Raw genomic sequence first — 18084 nt, forward strand, 5'->3', positions numbered from 1 at the left:
TTGGTTTGAATGTCTTGTAACTGGTCTAGTAATCTCATCTAAGGTTAAACTGTCAGTCAAGACTCCAGGATCTTGGGCTCAGCCTCTGGAACTTATATAAATCTTGACCAAAGAGAGAGTTGGGTATTGCTTTTTATAAGAGCAGGAATTTCTTTTTTCCACTGAAATTTTTTAAAATATCTCTATCCTAAGAAACTCAGAAGACAATGCATGGGAGTCAGTGCATGTTACCACAGTTGTTAGATGTATGGTTAGTGCTGTGTTTTCTGCACCCAGGAACCCATCTTTCAAGTATAAAGTAGTTTAACTTCTTGAGGAGCTATCGAACTTTTTTCTAAGTAAAGATCTGAGTGTATGCAATTGGCTTGTTGAGGCTGAGTCAGATGCCTCCTGCCAGCAAGAGGGGCTTTTGTGAGCTTTCTAGTGATTGTAAACCAACCTAGGGTTCAGTGGAATCCCCATCATCTCCCACAGGATTCTTCTCTGAAGTGGGTGCTACTCCTTATGGGCTGTATCCCTAAGGGAAACAATCACTGCATGAAAGATAAGACTGAAACACTTGTATTTGCACAGAGGTTTTCTTTAGATACAAAGCATTTGTAAAAACCTTTGTAACTGGGTTTTTTTCCTCATGATTTAAGTGCTATGGCTAGTAAAAGTGGACCTCTTAATCATACTGTGGTTTAATGAATATCTGTCTATATTTACAAATGTCGGGACTAACTTTAGACATGAGAACCAGACAGATGTAAAGTATTTTTAAGTCAAAAGGACAAGTATGAAGCTCTTCGGTTGACACTCGGGGACATTGTTTTAGCTGCCTTTGATATGGATTTTGTAAGATTCGGAAAAATTTAGGTGATTGAGGAAGAGACTCTAGATACACATACCAGCTTACCATAGATTGTCCCGTCCAAGAGGAAGTGCCTGAGAGAGACACAGCCTCAGGGTCAGCCTCAGGAGCTCACAGTTTATTAATGGAAGATTGGCTGCAGAGCCCAGCAGTTGTTTTTGCTTTTTTAAGCAGGGTTGGGGACAGCAATGATCTCATGAAAGTCCTCACTTCTTGTTGTCCTTCAGAGTTATACTTACTTCCTATCCCTTTCTTCCCAACCGATCCTCTTGCTTGCCCCAGGCTGCTGGAGTATTGCCCAGGCCTCCCGTTAAGAAATCAGGGAGATAAAATCAGTCCTATGTCCAAGGACCCATCTTCTAGAAGCTTTGGCTTAGGTCTGTTGTGTTAAGCTGTGCTGTTGGTGTTACTTAAAACATTTTTAAAGAGGCACTATTAAAGGGCACCGCCCACCCCCATCTTTAGCCACCTAATTCCCCTCTTCATGCTCATGTTCAAGTCGTGGAGGTGTAAGGTGTGACTGTCGATCTTAGGGTGTATCAAACTCAAGGGAGAAGGAGGTTATTTCTGGTTTATGTTTCCAGAGGGACATGGTCTGTCCTGGCAGGGAAGACATGGCAGCAGGGGACTGGCTCGTCACATTGCATCAGGAAACAGTGCTGGAGCATAAGGCATAAGCACTTGCCCCCAATGACTTGCTTCCTCCAGCAAGGCTTCCTGGCCTTCCCAGACACCATCGCCCCTTAGGGACCAATTGACCACACACACATGAGCCTGTAGGGGACATCTCACATTCAATCCTCAGCTCTCCCCAGTAATTAAACAATAGGACACTCAGACAACATAGCTTGTATCTCTTCCACTCCCAGTCTAGCTTTCAACAAAAGTACAGGGTTTATAAAGAAACGGGTAGTCTATTGATCTTCAACTAAGAAATAAAGTCATTTATCTGTCCATTACTGAAAAGGTTTTCCAGCAGGGAGTGAGATAAGGGGTCTTCCCTAGGGAAGAGCACACCAGTAGGTGGCCCCTAAACATGCACACAAGTAACAGGGTACGGACTGAAGAGGCTACATTTAGAAATATATATGTATACACATGCTTGCAGTGAGAGTCAGAAGGGGAACATGGGAGGGTTTGGGTGGAGTAAAGAGAGAAATTATGTAATTATAGTCTCAAAAATTATTTAACAAGTTAACCATTGGCCACCTGCTTGTTTGGAGATCAGAGTGGAGCCCACAACATAACTAAGCAGACGTTCCTCTCAGTTAACTGGTGTGATGTAACTACTGAGACCCTGGAATGAGAGGGATTCAGGACTTTCTGCTTCCATGTTGTTGGCTACCTGGCCTGGGCAAGACGGCTCCTCCTCTATGCATATGTAAATTTAGAGCCTTCTCTCCAGCCCACTGAGTACCATGAGGGTCAGACGTTGAAGCAGCAGCACAGTGCCCTCAGCTTACTCTGCAGTGGTGACATTAGCCAGGTGCAAAGGTCAGGCAGGTGGCATAGCCCACGTGGGATCTGTTTACAAAGTGCCTTTCTTGATCTCCTCCGGACAGTACTTTACCAGATAAAATGTAAGTCTACATAACTTAAGTTCTTCCCAAAATTAGCCTTAACCTTTAGCCACCAAATGAGTTTCATGAAAAGACCTGATGTGTAGAGAAGAAAAGTAATTTTCCTAAGCCAGCAGCACTGGCAATGTCCGTAATTACCTCCTAGCTCAGCCGGAAGCTGATTTCCACAGCTGCGGTGGATAATGAGTGTGTGCTGCAGGCTGAGGACTGCACCCCAGCACAGGCAGACTCTCGGCCATTTTACTCTCTTCCAGAATGGAAGAGGCCATTCTGTTTTAGAGGAACATGACCATTTTCTAGGAGTGTCATTTACAAATCCTGGGGTAGCAGATGGATAGGAAATGCTATGGTTCAAGAGACCTTCATGCTATGTGTGGTGACATATGCCTGTAACCCAGCACTGGAGAGGCAGAGGTAGGAGGGTCTGGAGATAAAGGCCAATCTATATCATATACACATAGACCTGTGTGTGTGTGTGTGTGTGTGTGTGTGTGTGTTTCACTTCAAAAACAAAATGCCATCAACATTACTGCAGGTGGGGTTTAGTTGTGACAGTGTGTATGTGCCATGTGTTAGACTGGGAGGGACGTTTCTGCTGCTTCTCCCTGATTTCCTATCCATCCCCACAAGGCTTCCTGGGTAGGATTTTATCTCTGTGCTTCTGCTGAAAGCGACCAAAAACATTCCTAAGAGTTCAGCTTATGTAGCTCAATAAAACAGGTGCACCAAGATATTTTGACAAAACAAGACACCATGTAATTTGAAGAACTTGTTTTTATCAGCCAGCTATGTTAATTTCCAGTCTATTCAGACCACATGGAGAAATGTATTTTCTGCAAATGAAACTATCGGTAGAGAAAATGAGACCTTTAAGCATGTAAAACTATCTACAAACAGTGATGAGTAAAACATTGAAGTTAAGAAACTTTCCTTAATGCTTTAAGTTTGTTATTTTACTGGAAAGAAAATGACACAGACAGAAGACCAAACTGTAGGAATCTGACTTATTTAATCTCCTAGGCATTGATATGTGCAAGTGTGTGTGTTTTTGTGTATATATGTATATGTATATATACATATATGTGTATATACATATATGTGTGTATAAATGTGTATATATACACATATGTGTGTCTGTACACACACACCATCCTCATCCACATATCACAGGGGACATAAGCCTGCATGCTGGCTGAATTCTTGTTCTTGGGGAAGGGAAGACATTTTGTAGCTCATTTAGTTGAACTAGCCTCCTGAAGACTTCACTTGATTGTTACCATTACTAGCCCTGGCATTAAGGCGAGTACTGAGAACCGAGAACGGGATGTTGCTGTGGTGTCCTATGGAAGCCTGACTGTGCTGTGTGGAGGCTGACGAGCTGACACGCGTAGCCAGAGCCACTGTCTTCTCATCCCATTCACTCACCGGGTTATCATTATCTCCTCCCTTTCAGGGAGATACAGTTCTGAAAGTGACGTGTGGAGCTTCGGCATCCTCCTCTGGGAGACCTTCAGCCTAGGAGTCTGCCCGTACCCTGGAATGACAAACCAGCAAGCGCGAGAGCAAGTGGAGAGAGGTGAGCCAAGGCCTTAGTGCTTCACGTCGGAGTCCACCAGGCCAGTGGTGCCCGCACACTGGCTTTGGGAGAAGAATCACAGTGCTGTTTAAGACACAGTAAGGAGGAAAGATGTTAGAGAAGTCTGTTTTGGAATACTATGGATGCTACGGCTCCTACAGAACAGAAGCAAACATTTGCAAGCCTGTCTGACCTGTGGCCCTTAGGTAGCTTCCAGCTAAGCATAGCTGTGAACATGGCAACACAACTGTAAATGTATTTGAAGCATTCTTGGTTCTGTTTGTTTTTTGGGTGTTTGGTTTTGTAATTTGTTTCCTAACGTAATTGCACAGTTCTTGAGTGTGAACTGTGTACATAGCAGTCGTGCCGCTGTATCACAGTAAGTAAAGGCCAGGTGCTCTCAGCACGGGGAGAGAGAAAGAAGGTAGACTGCCTTAGAGAGGTGTTAAATTCCACATCAGATAAGTCCCTTAATTCTCCAAGTGAAAATGCTTCTAGTTTCCAGAAGGAATTCCAAGAAGCTGTGATGTAAAGAAACACCAGGGTGCTCCAGACAGAGGCGGGGTGACAAGATGGCAGTAGCACCCACACATGCTTGTGTGGGACACAGCTTCCAACAAGAGGGATGTTGTTCAGATGACTGCCTGAGTGTGGGGGTGGCCCGCCTTCCTTCCCTGAACCCACACCTCCTAGCACAAGCCCCAATGCTGCTAGACACCAGCCTGTTCTCAGCTCACTGTTGAATGTGTGTATAAACCCCAGCCACGCCTGCCCTGTCTGTTTGATCATTATGGAAGCTACTTCTTAGAACAACTAAAATAGGCTTTTATATATGCTAGGCCTACTTCTGACTTGCTGACAGGTACGTGGCTCTGTAGCTGTGTGCTCTGCGCCACCCACATGTGCGAGCTCGCCAGCGCGTTTACGACACTGGCGCAGGTCTTTGCTCTCTACCCCACTCACTGCATAAGGGACAAACATTCACACAGCATGATGCCCTTACCCCCTTTCTGAGCTCTCAACTCTTCTCTTGCATCTTCAGGATACCGGATGTCAGCCCCACAGAACTGTCCAGAGGAGGTTTTTACAATCATGATGAAGTGTTGGGATTACAAGCCTGAAAACCGCCCTAAGTTCAACGACCTTCACAAAGAGCTCACTGTCATCAAGAAGATGATCACATAGTGCCAGCCAGGGCTGGATGCCACCTGTAGGACTCTGTCCTCAGTCACCCCCACTTTATACCACCTTACTGCAACCATCTTTGAAGGTTATGTTTTTTTATTAACTGGGTTTTTAAAGTATGTTCCACTTTAAACTATGTTAAAGGCAAATCTATTCAAGAAATAAATAGTCCTACCCAGAGCCGTATTAGCTAACCACAGCAACCCTGCCATTTGATACCGCTGTAAAGAGAAAAGCACAGGACTAATGGTAAAGGCCAAAGAAAAAGGCCTGCCTTTAATACCTAGGTCCATTGGTGATCTCCAAGGTTTTCTACTCTAGGCACAGCCTGTGGGCTGCTGTCTTCTGCCACAGGCCCTCCTCGGTTGGTGCTATAAACAGCCTTGGTAGCGCATGCTTGCAGGACACGTGCCCACCACAGTTGCTCTCCACTCTGCCAAGGCGAGATTATATCTATAAATATAATCATATATTGGGAATCATTTGGACTTCCTAGGGTTTCTCTTTCTTTTCTGTCAGAACAAGCCCGGTGAGAACATCACACTGCCGTGTCATTTTGTCTTTTACTTCCCCAGTCCAGGCTACAGAAAATGGTGCACAGAAAATTTCCAGAGAGTTCAGGGCACAGAGGCAGCAGCTTCTGCAGGACACTGCAGAGGACAAGGATGACAGGAAGCATGTGTGGGCAGCTAGCCAGTGTTCACCAGGGAGAAGAAAGCAAGAGTGCCTGCCTTCCTCCCAGACGTACGCCTTCAGAATACCCTATATCTGGGTCTCAATTCCCTAACAAGGTCTAAGAAATGTTCAGGAGTTCATAGAGCCCAGTGGAAACGTTCTTAGATACTAGCGTCCACAGGAAGAGCAGCATGGTTCTGATTGTGTGTCTTCATCCTAGGAGACAATCCCAGAATGAAAGTCCCTCTACTTGTACCAGTTTCTGGGTCTTCAGAATCCATGATGCATGGTTACAAACACATCCACATATATCTACTGAAGTGCAGGGCTGCTGTGAATGAAATGGACAGGCCAGATGTCAAGTCAGCATTGATGATGAAAATCTCTAGGGACACCCACACCTCTATCTCCTCTTTTCCACTAAAGCCACTCCCTGGAAATCTTACTGATAATGCACAGGTATACAGCACAGCATTAAAGTGTCGCCCGTGGATCTAATGTACATCAGGTAAAACCAGGCTGTGACTGAGCTCAATCTCAGCTGTGTCAAGGACTTTCCCCTGTGCACAGTTGTCTCAGGATCAGTGTCCGGGAGATGGCCTCCTGCCTGCCTGGCCGTATAGAGCATAGGTCAGACTTTGCAGGAGGCAGCTGAAGAGAAGGACTCGTATCCATCATTTCGGTCCCCTTACTAATTTTGTAATCTTAAACACATTTAGTGATTCGTACACGCAGACTGCAGTGAAGGCATAGTGAGCCTGTCCGCACCATTCACGGCAGCACACAAACCAGCTTCCTCCTCCGCACAGCTCTCCCATGGGTCAGATACGCTAAATCAGCAGAGCTGCCTTCCGATGGCACACACCATGGCAACCCGAGTGCAAACTCAGCCATTCACATTAAGGGCCCTGCTCTCCAGGCATCTGCCGGCCCTCAGAAGGAGATAAGACGCTCCCTTCCAGGATGCAACTGACTCTGTGTGTAATACACTCTGTACATGAAAAAGAGGGAAAAACAGCCTCTCACTACTTAGCAGTCCGAGCCCAGCAAGGGACAGGAGGCTGGCTTGGCTCTGCCTCTGTGAACAAGACATGAAGCTTAATCCCAGCATTCTGGTGTACAGAGAACATGGCACTGAGACTCGCTCATCCAGGCTCTTAGAATTTGCAATTCACATCATAACTCTTTGCTTAAATTAAAGAGGCTTTTCAAAACATCATGACATCTGCAACATTTAAATTCTATTTTATTCTTTGTCCCAGAGCAGGCAGAGGTATAGTTTAAGATTAACTCATCGGGAGCCTTTCAGAATCATGTCAGTCATCTAGAATATTAAATTTAACAGAGGCACATGCATTAAGGAAAGCTTATGCAAAACATTCTTACTGTTAATTTTGTTATGCTTGAAGCATAATTTATTCATCCCTTCTGTCGATGATAATTATTGGAATTATGTACTTTAGGAGGCTAATCCATACCCAAAAAGTGCACATATAAATACAGTTCTGATTTGCAAGTTGATTTAGGGAAAAGAGCCTGCAGAAATGCACAGAAATGCACAAAACTCTACGACATCCTTGCTTAAAAAAATAATAATTGTCCACAGTGGTTTCCCGGTAACACTGGTGTGGATACACTTGAACCTGGTCACGGTTCCTTATTTCTCTGTCTGAGAGCTTTGTGGGCCTGTTCATGACTGCGCTCATCGGCATCCCTTTAGGTCAGCAAGCTGGGCATGAAGGAGAAGGCTGGCGAACATGAGCAGCCTGACTTCCCTCTGCTGTATCTACCTTGAGTCACCAGGAAACCTTCCTGAGAAATGGGAGGTCATTGCTTGTCAAAGACAGAAAACTTTTCTGTCATGGCCACATTTGGTGCGGACTTCGTGTGATCTAAGCTTTCTCCTTAATGCCGTTTTCTTAGGAAGACGATAAAGAATTACTTGGCCTTTTTCAGCCCATCATTCTGCTACCAGGACCACAGGGGGAAAATCCCATGTGATTCTTTCTCCTTTTTCCAAGGCTTACCAGGGACAGTAGAGTTGGTTCCTGAGTCATAGCTGGCCACCTTCTCACAAACATCCATCCACACAGCCTGCAGTCATTCAGTGTGAGTCTCACAGAGAAAACAGAATTCCTATGACTGAGAGTGTGCTAATTTCCTAAAACAACCAAGTTTCCTTCTCTGTTAGCCAGTTTCCGTCAGCTAGCTCCTCTGACGTCACCACAGCACTGTGCTACGACTGTTGTCAAGCAAGCCTGTCAGTTGCAATCTAACATGCTGCACGCCAGCATTCGGGCAGGGAGCAGGAGGTACAGCAGGTCAGGTCTGCTGTGCAGTGTGATCGTCACATGCTCTGCAAGCGTGCCTGACTATCATCTTAATGTGTGTGACCGTCCTTCATGCATGTGTCCTTGAAGCAGAGTGACACCTAAGGGCTATCTGCCTGAGCCCCTTCCTTTCAGCATGCTCTGTGTGTCACACCGTTGGCATTCTCCCTGCCACTTGTCAGTAGATGTGATTGTCATGGGAAGTCAGGCTTTCCTATTGGAGATCAGAGCCCTCATACAAAACAGCAGAGCAGCCAAGAAAGAGCTGCAGAGACCCAGCTCGCTTATGTGTCAGCATCTTCAGTAGATTGGATCAAAAGTTTTATATGAAAATTGATCATTAAAGTGGCATGAGAGTTTACTATGAAAATAAAGTATTTCCTCTTATTAACAGATTTACTATACCATTAGAATATTTTATTAGATTTTTACTTTATATTTTTCTGGGCTTATTAGTTTCATGTCAAGTCTGAATACATACTTTTTTGAGAACCCAAAATGTCATTTCTGTATAAGAAAAGACCCTGATTTAAAAGCCAGCAAGATCACCCTGCTAGGAGTTACTGAGACAGATTTAAGCTCCCATAAAATGTCCTTTTGAAAGTCATGTTCTAATACAGATGGTTAATCAACTATATTATCATCACCCTAAGTCAGTGTGAGAAATGTCCCCTCACCCCAGGAACCATCTCTCTGTCTTCCACTAACGCAAAGATGAAAGTCAGGAATAGCATTATACTTTGCTAACTTGACAAATGTCTGGGATAGTAAGAAATAACCGTGCTCCAAAATAATTCATTACTCTGGCCAGGACTAATGAACTGGGGCACAGTGGGTCTGTCAGTGAGTTGCCCAGGTGGCCTGCAGGAAGGCCAAACAAGAAAGAACCAGCTCCTCATAGCACGTGGAGAAACTAGACAGACTGTGTCACCAGGAGCCCTGAGGAAATCCAGGGGGCCAGACCAGAAAAGAGCATCAGTCCCAAAGAGCCCACCGCAATGCCAGAGCCTCTCCCTGCAGCAGGAGCCACTTGGCACCCCACTCAGGGATGACACCATGCGAGGTGGCATTCCCCTCATTGTCTTCCACCCAGTGAACAAGAGGCCCCATGTGCTCAGTCTTGAAGGAGACTAGCCAAAGCCTCTATGTTTTTACTAGTTATCGAAACTCCTTAGGTGAAGGCGGCGGTGTTTCCTATCTCATTAGAAATCTTTTATGCAATAGAACCTGACCTGGGCTGAAGTTTCCTAAATGAGAACATGCTTACATCATCTTGTGCTGCATTGGACTAAGTGGTTCCTGCCCTGCCGAGGGACCTGCTGAGCAGGACTCTTGCTATACTGCACTCAGAAGGGAATCAAAGTGGCAGGAAGTTGGACAAGTAGCCATGAAAACTAGCCCAAAAAGCGTTCTGAGGCAGAACACAGTGCATCGGGGTGAAGGGGCAGGTATTCCCACAAAGGGGTCCCAGGAAGACAGCACTGAGAACACCAATGAGACCCAGGGCAAAGCCCAGTGAGTGCGGACCCAGACTTAGGCTGGGGAGCAGCCTGCTGCTGCACAGCACCAAAGACAACACCTCAAGCCTCCACAGCCGCTGTTTGAAGGGCTCGAGTTGACTGATGCTCTTACATTCCCTGCTGTCTCAGGGATCAGCAACTGGTGGGACTCAAGCCCCATTTCCTTTCGTAAGCACAGGTAAGCTGAGTAACAACCTACCTGAGTGTGTGTCACCAGTGCTAGAAGGAAATGGCTGTGACTGTTTCTGAGTTTCACTTTATTAATGAAAAACTAATGGCGTCCTTACTAGCAAACTTGTAAGAGTCCTCAAACAATATTGAAGTCTCTTGAATTTCAGAACTGTGCACTCAAACATCTGTTAAAACAGTAAGATGCAAGGTGTATATCCCAGAGGACTGGGGTGCTGCCCAGCAGTATCAGACCTGCCACAGAACGTTTCCCCTCGTATCTGCCATGTCAGGTACAGGAACAGTCAGAGGCCCAATTCTCTTTTCTTGTTGTTGTTTTCTTGTTACTTTGTTGCTTTCCCAGAACAGAAAGGCCTTCATCATCAGCTTATAAACACAAGAGTGATGTCTCGGGAGCTCCCTGCCTTACAGGGAGTATGCAGACCTGAAAAGGCAGAGCACGCAGTCTGTGAGCTGAGAGGGCATGCTCAGGTGGAAAGTGTGCTATATGAGTAACCTATCAGCAAGGCTTTCAGAGATCTAAGGTCAGAAAGATTACTGTCCATGGGCATGTCCAGGTTGAAAATGTCCCTATTCTTGGGCTAGTAAGATGACATCCTTCTAAAGGAATGTTGGGACAGAATAGTCTACCATAAAGCCCTGAGCATCCAGTCTTCCCACACACCAGTCTACATGAATCCACTTTGTATCCTCTATTCCCTTCTTAAGAGCAATATCTAAATCATTCAAGTTACATCATGTTAGATGATTCCCCAAAGCCTCAAGAAAGAGGGCAGTGTGAGGGCTTGAGTTCAAAGCAAGCCAGCCTACCTAAATAGATACCCATAGCACTGTGAAAACATGCTCTCCTTGGTGGTTCCCAAAGTAGCCTCCTTCCTAGAGAACCAGACATTACCCCCTTTCATGTTTGTGGGGAATTCCTATAGCATCAGAATAAGTATGTAATAAATGCTATCCAGCAGATCCAAGACTGGTACAGTAAGAAGCCAGGTGTCCTTCTGTAGCCACCAGCACACACCCAAACTCCGCCTCCTATTTTCTTCTTGTAGCACTGACTTGCCTGACAATCATTACAGAGCAAACCGTGAGCCCGTCTTCCCCAAGGCTCTAAGTGGCCTGTGTTTGGAACCTTGTGGGGTCAGGAGGCTAAGAGAGAATCAGACAGAATTGTGTGGATGGATACCCTGTGTAAGAAACCATCCTTTTTTAGCTCACCATTCTATGTGTTTTCTTTCTTAAGCCAAAAATCATCTTATTTAAGAATTTTTCTCTTACAAAGAATTTGGTGGGGAAAACTTGCTACCAACTCATAAGAAATGCCAGACTAGTGTGTACACACACAGGGCCAGGAAGCAAGCTCACGCCTCACCCAGGGGATGGCTGTACTTAAATTGGATGTGGGGTGCTGAGGAGGCCCATCCCATGTTAGTTGTAATTGCTCTCCTGGAGGAGCATTGAACACATCCCAGTGGAGGCGTGTTGACTCAGTGTCAGTGAGACTATCCCACACCTTCAGCAGGTTACTGCAGCTATACAGGACCATCCAGAGGCTCTGACCAAATCAAACATAAACAGAAGCTCATTTGCTTCCAATCCATGACCAAAGCGGCCAGAGACAGAAAAACGCCCTTCCGTCTGCTGGAATTTCACTCTGATAACACGTCTGTTGTTAACTGTGACCTGTTAAGAGTTCTCCATGTGGACACAGTTCTTGTGGGATGGTTCCGTTAGCATCCTCCTTCATCAACCACCAAGACTGCCTGTGGAATCAGCTTCTGTAGTCAAACACCTGAAGAGCCCATGTTTAAATGCCTGTAGACTTTATGTTTAGCCTGTGTTTCAGTGTGTAAACGATTGAGCAGCTGGGGACCGAGGATGGACGGTGGTACACATTCTGTCCTCTTTGCACTTTAGTTTGTGTGTAAGCTTCTGTGTTTGGTCTGGGTGCTTTTGGCGAGTCCACTTGTGCTCTCCAAAAGCACGACCACGCAACCACGCCGAGTTTAAGGGTCCCTGGAAGTAGCAGAAAATAAAAGCGAGCTCTCGGAGACCCACGAACTACTCCAACTTCCTCAGGAGTCCAAGCCAACTAAGCACAAAAACAAAATACTCACCTGGTGCCCAGGCTGTCAGCCCACCCGTGTTCCTAGCACAGGCCCCCAGAGAGCAGGTGCAGAACTAACGCTTTCCGAGTCGTTTGTCTGCTTGTTACTAGATAAGCTCAGTGGTGAGAGAGATGGCCAGCCACCTGCAGGCGAGGTGTTCCATCTGTAATCAGCACCTTGAGCCAAGCACCTCTGTGGCTCTCGGAGTTAATTCAGTGCCAGTGGATGGCCATTTCAATGTCACGTTGAAGCACCTTTAATGTTTTGTTGTTGTTATTATTTTAAAATAATGTATTTGTGAAGTGGATAAAAGAAACACTGGAAACCGGGTGCTTCTGAAAACATCAAGTATAAAACATGAACAAGGTCTGTGGTGCTCTATCCAGCTGTGCAAACAACCCTGAAGATGGGTGGAGTGGTTAGTTCTCTGCTTTGGCTGATTGTGCCTGAGAGTGTATTTATTTGTTAAGCCTTACGTTCAGAAGAAATACACCTTGAATTTTGGCTAACATTATAGAACGTTCTGAAAATTGCCTTCTACATTTTTTAACACAATTTAATCATTTTTATAAATTAAGGCCACTTTTGGACAGCCTTCTTGTACCAGAGACCAATTACCATCCGTTGGTCTGCAGGCCTCTTTTTATTATGTCCTTGTAATAATGTAAAATATTTACAGCAAACTGTGCCGTGTCTTGTTTGATCTTTCTGTCGTGTTTACAGTTCCCTTCCTCTGCCACATAAATATGCTCAGAAAAGAAGAAAATGGAAGTGAGATTTCCATGGTAACTGGCCTCCTCAGACTGTAGCACTACATAGGAATTATTAGCTTTTGGTTTCTCTGTAATTAAGTGTGTAAGTCCTGATGATAATGGTGTGTGCTTCAGTCCAAGGGTCTCTTTATGTTTAACATCAAAATTGAAATGTAGTTCAAGTGCAAGATTTCTATGCGCTTTGGGAATTTGCCAGGGTTTTCTTAAATGAATTGGGGGTACGGTGTGACTATGCCTGGCCCTGTTAGGAGGTGTGGCCGTGTTGGAGAAAGACTGTCACTGTTAGGGTGGGCTTTGAGATCCTCCTCCTTGCTGTCTGGAAGACCATCTTCTCCTTGTTTGCCTTCAGAACAAGATGTAGAACTCTCAGATCTTCCCTCCTCAAGATGTGGATCACAAGTGTGCATCCATTTCTGGATTGTACTTCATTTTAGATTTAAAGTTCCAATGAAAACAATAACCAGGTATTAATAATGCCTAGATGTGACTATCCCGTGTTCAACTGCAAAGGCATAGACAAGAAGCCTAGCTGGGTGGGATCGTGCCTCAAGGTCACCGCTTCCTCAATGTGTTAATCCCCTGGAGCACAGGACTGAGCTGCATCTCACTTCCTGGGGCCCTTTTACTACTTAAACAGTTGGTATTTTTCCTTTCTATGCTTGATCCAAATGCTCCTCATGAGAGTCAACCAGAGGACAAAGTCTATGCTAGACTTTTCTGAGACCTCCTTTGTCAATGCAATTAATCTGATTCGCTTCACTTAGACTTAGCCTCAGGTAGACTTTTCAGACAAGGGCAAAAAGCAACCACATTCTTCACCAAAATACTACAAAAGCAGTCACTAGTGCACATACTAAAATTATTCTCCTCTGAAACGTCAGGATCCCACAGTTCAAATCAGTACCATATTCCTAGTAGGGTGGCCCATTACATCCCACTTAAAGCATCCCATGGCTTTCCAAATCCAAAGTCCCAAAATCCACATTCTTCCAAACAAAAGCACGGACAGGCCTATCACAGTAGTATCTTACTTCTGGGATCAACTTCTTAGGGTTTCCATTGCTTTGAAGAGACACTATAACCAAGGCTAGTCTTATAAAGGACAGCATTTAATTGGGGCTGGCTTACTGATTCTGAGTTCAGTCCCTTATCATCATGGCATGAAGCATAGCAGCATCGAGGCAGGCACGGCACTGGAAGAACTGAGAGTTCTACATCTTTTTCCAAAAGCAAGCAGAAGACTTTTCCAGAGGCCAGCAGATCTCTGAGTTCAAGGAGAGCTTGGTACAGAGTGAATTCAAGTAGAGAAAAGCTCAGGTCTAGATGTATTGATACACGGCTTTAATCCTAGCATTCAGGAGACAGCCGTGCAGATCCCTGAGCCAAGGTCAGTCTACAGAGCAAATTCTAGAACACCCACGCTTAGGTGGTGAAGAAGCTGGAAAACAGAAGCTGGTGATAATATAACAGAACAAGGGAGCATGTTCCAGCTCCAGCAAGCAGCAGAACTTGGCAGCGTCAGCCATGTGGCTCTGGCTTTAGGGTCAAAAATAGAAGGGACTACTGGGACAATTGATGGAGCTAAGAAATTAGTGGTAATTAAGAGAACAGCATCACTGCGGTGAAATCTTCTGTCAAGTGTTTTCTGAGAACACAAAGAATTTGTGTTTCAGAGATAGCCAGAGTTGTACCTTGTGCTGCAGCTGAACTTGGTAATGTGTAAGCATCACCCAGATGGTACTGGTTTTGAAGGCATGAAGGAGTCACAGAGAGCAGATGAGGCTTGGCACAATGAGAGGCCAGGGAAGGCCTTGGTGAAAATGCAGCTTCAGTTTCAGTTTAACGTCCCAAGTCTGAAGGTGTCATGTAAAGAAGTTGAAGCTTGGCACAATGAAGGGAGCCTATGAGAGGCTATTTGTGAGGTCTAGTTGCAGCAGAAGACTCCACTGTATTGGAGATGCCAGTGCCATGAGATGATCACTAAGAACAGCATCAGCAGTGGAGTGAAGTCAACCAAAGCCTGGCATACAACAGAGAGAGATGTGACCCAAGGCCTTTGGAGGAGCCCAGAAGATCATGTGTGGATCCCAAACATTGGAACAAGAAACTGTGAAGGTGAAGTTGCCTTGGAGACCCTTTGATGTTAGAGGTGTCAGAGCTGTGGGATGCCTGCTGAGGAACACTGCTATCAGAGAGTGGAACCAGCCCAGGAGAAAGAAGTTTGTTTCAGTCAACAAAGATGAAAAAGGAGTTGAAGATCTGGAAAGCGGTTTGACATCAGACATGGAGATGCAGAGTTTGGAGTTTGCCCACCTAGTTTCTGGTCTTGCTTTTGTCCAGTATTTCCTCACTGTAACATTTTGGAATGGTAATGCATATGCAGTGACTTTTGAAGGTAGACTAAATGTATTTTTGCATTATTCTATAGCTAAGGATGGCCCCCGTAGAATCATATGTTTGATAATTCTGAGGGCCAGGAAGTGGAATGTAGTTTGAATATGCTTGGACCTATTAGGAGGAGTGGCCTTGTTGGAGGAAGTGTGTCACTGTGGGGGTGGGATCCAACAAGACCATACTTCCTAATAAATACTATTCCCTATGAAGCTATAGGGACCATTTTCATTCCTAGCTGCTTGGAAGATAGACTTCTCCTGCTTGCCTTTGGAACAAAATGTAGAACTTTCAGCTCTTTTAGAGCTATCCCTGCACGGATGCTGCACTGCTTCCCACCATGATGACGATGAACTGAACCTCAGACCCAGTGAACCAGCCCCAATTAAATGCTGTCCTGTATAAGAGTTGCCTTGTGATGATGTCTGTTCACAGCAATAGAACCCTAACTAAAACAGGGGGAAGTGTCTTGTTTTTCTCTTTAGGATTGGTTTAGATGTAGCATGAGGATTTAGGAGAGAAAGGTGGCTGGATGGCTGTTTGGAAACAAGCTCTCCCTACCCCTGCAAAGGAACTCTGCGCATCCCTGGGCTCTGGTGCAGGGCTAAGCTGTTGACAGCCAGGTGCTTGGCTTCTGCATGCCCATCCCAGAGCTGCACACTCTTACCCAGGTTTGGGGTGATCCCATATTTTATCCACCACTTGCTCTGTCTGAAGCCCCATCTCTTCAGTACTGATCCTGAGTACTCGGCCCAAATGACTACTGTTGGTTCCTGGAACCACTCGGAGCTTTCTGGGTGTCTTAGTTTGGGTTACCATTGACCATGATGAAACACTATGCCCAAAACCGACTTTGGAAGGAAAGGATTTATCTGGCTTAAACTTAAAGGAAGTCATGACAGGGAACCTGGAGTTAGGAACTGAAGCAGAGGTCAAGGGATGGGGGCGGGGGGGGGGGGAACTACTTACTGGCTTGCTCCCCACAGTTTTCTCAGTCTGCTTATAGAACTCGGGGCCACCAACCCAGGGGTAGGACCACCCACAATTAGCTAGCCTAATTAAGAAAATGCCCTGAGGTTTGCCTGCAGCCTGATCTCATGGAGGCATTTCTCTGTTATGACTCCTTCTCTCAGATGACTCTCCTTGCACTACAATAGGCACAGTACCCATCCGGTCCTTCTGACCTTACTGCTTTCACATCACTATCTTATGGTTTCCATTGCTGTGAAGAGACACTATGACCATGGCAATGCTTGTAAAGGAAAACTTTTAATATTGGGGATGGTTTGCAATTTCAGAGGTTTAGCTCATTGCCATCATGGTAGGAAGCATAGCAGCATGCAGGAAGACGTGAGGCTGGAGAGGTAGCTCAGAGTTCAACATCTGGATCAGCAGGCAGCAGCAATAAGTGACAGTGCATAGTCTTCAGTGACAGAGGCTTCTGAGACCTCACCCCCTAGTGACACACCTCCAACAAAGCCACACCTCCTACTAGTGCCACTCCCTATGAACTTATGGGGCCATTTTCATTCAAACTATCAGATTGGGGAGTACCTCTTCATTGTCTGCTTGGAAGTTTAGTTTCTTACCCAAGCTAATCAGATTGAGTCCTGCACGACCCTCTGCCATTATTGACTAAAGACCGGGTGCATCAGAAACCCAGGAGACATGGCTCCCTGATTGAATCCCATTCCACAGCATGAAAGAACAGCATCTCCAAAAATCCCTCTTGTGGCACTCAAGCACCCCTGGGAGGTAAGTTCTTTAGGCAGATGCTGTGATGTTGCTTGCAGAAAATGCAGGGGCAAGAACTCATTTCTATTTAAAGCATCACTGAAATGGCATGCTGTCTCTCTGTGGACCTCAGCAGGTGTTTCCCCATCATCCATGCCTGCTTCCTGAAGCCATGCTCACTCTCCTGGGGAATCTCCCCCACTGCTGTAAGTGGCAAGGCTCTGATCAGAAGGGAGTTCTAAGCACCCACCTCATGCTACTGTTGTGCCAGGGAAATGTTAGTGTCTTAGTCAGGGTTTCTATTCCTGCACAAACATCATGACCAAGAAGCAAGTTGGGGAGGAAAGGCTTTATTCGGCTTACATTTCCATACTGCTGTTGATCACCAAAGGATGCAGGACTGGAACTCAAGCAGGTCAGAAAGCAGGAGCTGATGCAGAGGCCATGGAGGGATGTTCTTTACTGGCTTGCTCAGCCTGCTCTCTTATAAAAACCCAAGACTACCAGCCCAGAGATGGTCCCACCCACAAGGGGCCTTTCCCCCTTGATCACTAATTGAGAAAATGCCTTACAGTTGGATCTCATGGAGGCATTTCCTCAACTGAAGCTCCTTTCTCTGTGATAACTCCAGCTGTGTCAAGTTGACACAACACTAGCCAGTACAGTTAGTAACCCCCCCCCCCAAACACACACACAGGAGCCAATCTGATGCAACTCACAGCAGGGTCTTTATTTAAGCTAGGCTCCCCCCACCCCCAATGCACCACTATCATGCAGGACGGTTTTGGTGGTGAGGGAGTCCCGAATGTCTATGGGGCCAGGTTTTATAGTAAGCAGCAAGCAGGGAGTATTATGCAAGCATCTAATTGGAAAGCTCCTGTGGCCTTTAACATAATTGGCTGGTGCTGGGAGTCATATCATAAACTTAACTTCTGCTCCCCTCTGCACTGGTGGTCATTGGGCAGGGGGTAGGCTTGTAACCTGGGGGTGCAGGTTTGTTGGGGAGAGACTGGTCTTGTTAGGGGTGTAACCTGGAAACTCTGCTCTTGTTGGGGATTAGCCTAGACACTAGAGCTAGGCTCGGGTTCTCTTGGGGAGCAACTTGAAAACTAATGCTCAATACCAGAACGTTAGTCTACCTACATTTAAACTTAGGTCAGATTCTCTAAAAAG

At 45.7% G+C, this 18084-nt stretch overlaps 1 protein-coding gene across 18 annotated transcripts in view; it reads left to right on the forward strand.

Moving 5' to 3' along the window:
* Positions 1 to 12696, forward strand: part of Fer (fer (fms/fps related) protein kinase) — a 284447-nt gene extending 271751 nt beyond the window's left edge. For 9 of the 18 annotated variants that reach the window (XM_030249496.1, XM_006523643.4, XM_006523640.4 and 6 more), the window contains 2 exons: positions 3887 to 4009; positions 5052 to 12696. In XM_030249496.1, the coding sequence (XP_030105356.1) occupies positions 3887 to 4009; positions 5052 to 5194 (266 nt within the window). In that variant the 3' untranslated portion in view covers positions 5195 to 12696. The remainder of the gene's footprint in view (positions 1 to 3886; positions 4010 to 5051) is intronic. The other 9 variants (XR_003952084.1, XR_003952086.1, XR_385280.4 and 6 more) reach the window with 4 other exon arrangements.
* The last annotated feature ends 5388 nt before the right edge of the window (positions 12697 to 18084 follow it).

This window comes from Mus musculus, chromosome 17 (genome assembly GCF_000001635.26).
Source record: "Mus musculus strain C57BL/6J chromosome 17, GRCm38.p6 C57BL/6J".
Classification (NCBI taxonomy): Eukaryota; Metazoa; Chordata; class Mammalia; order Rodentia; family Muridae; genus Mus; species Mus musculus.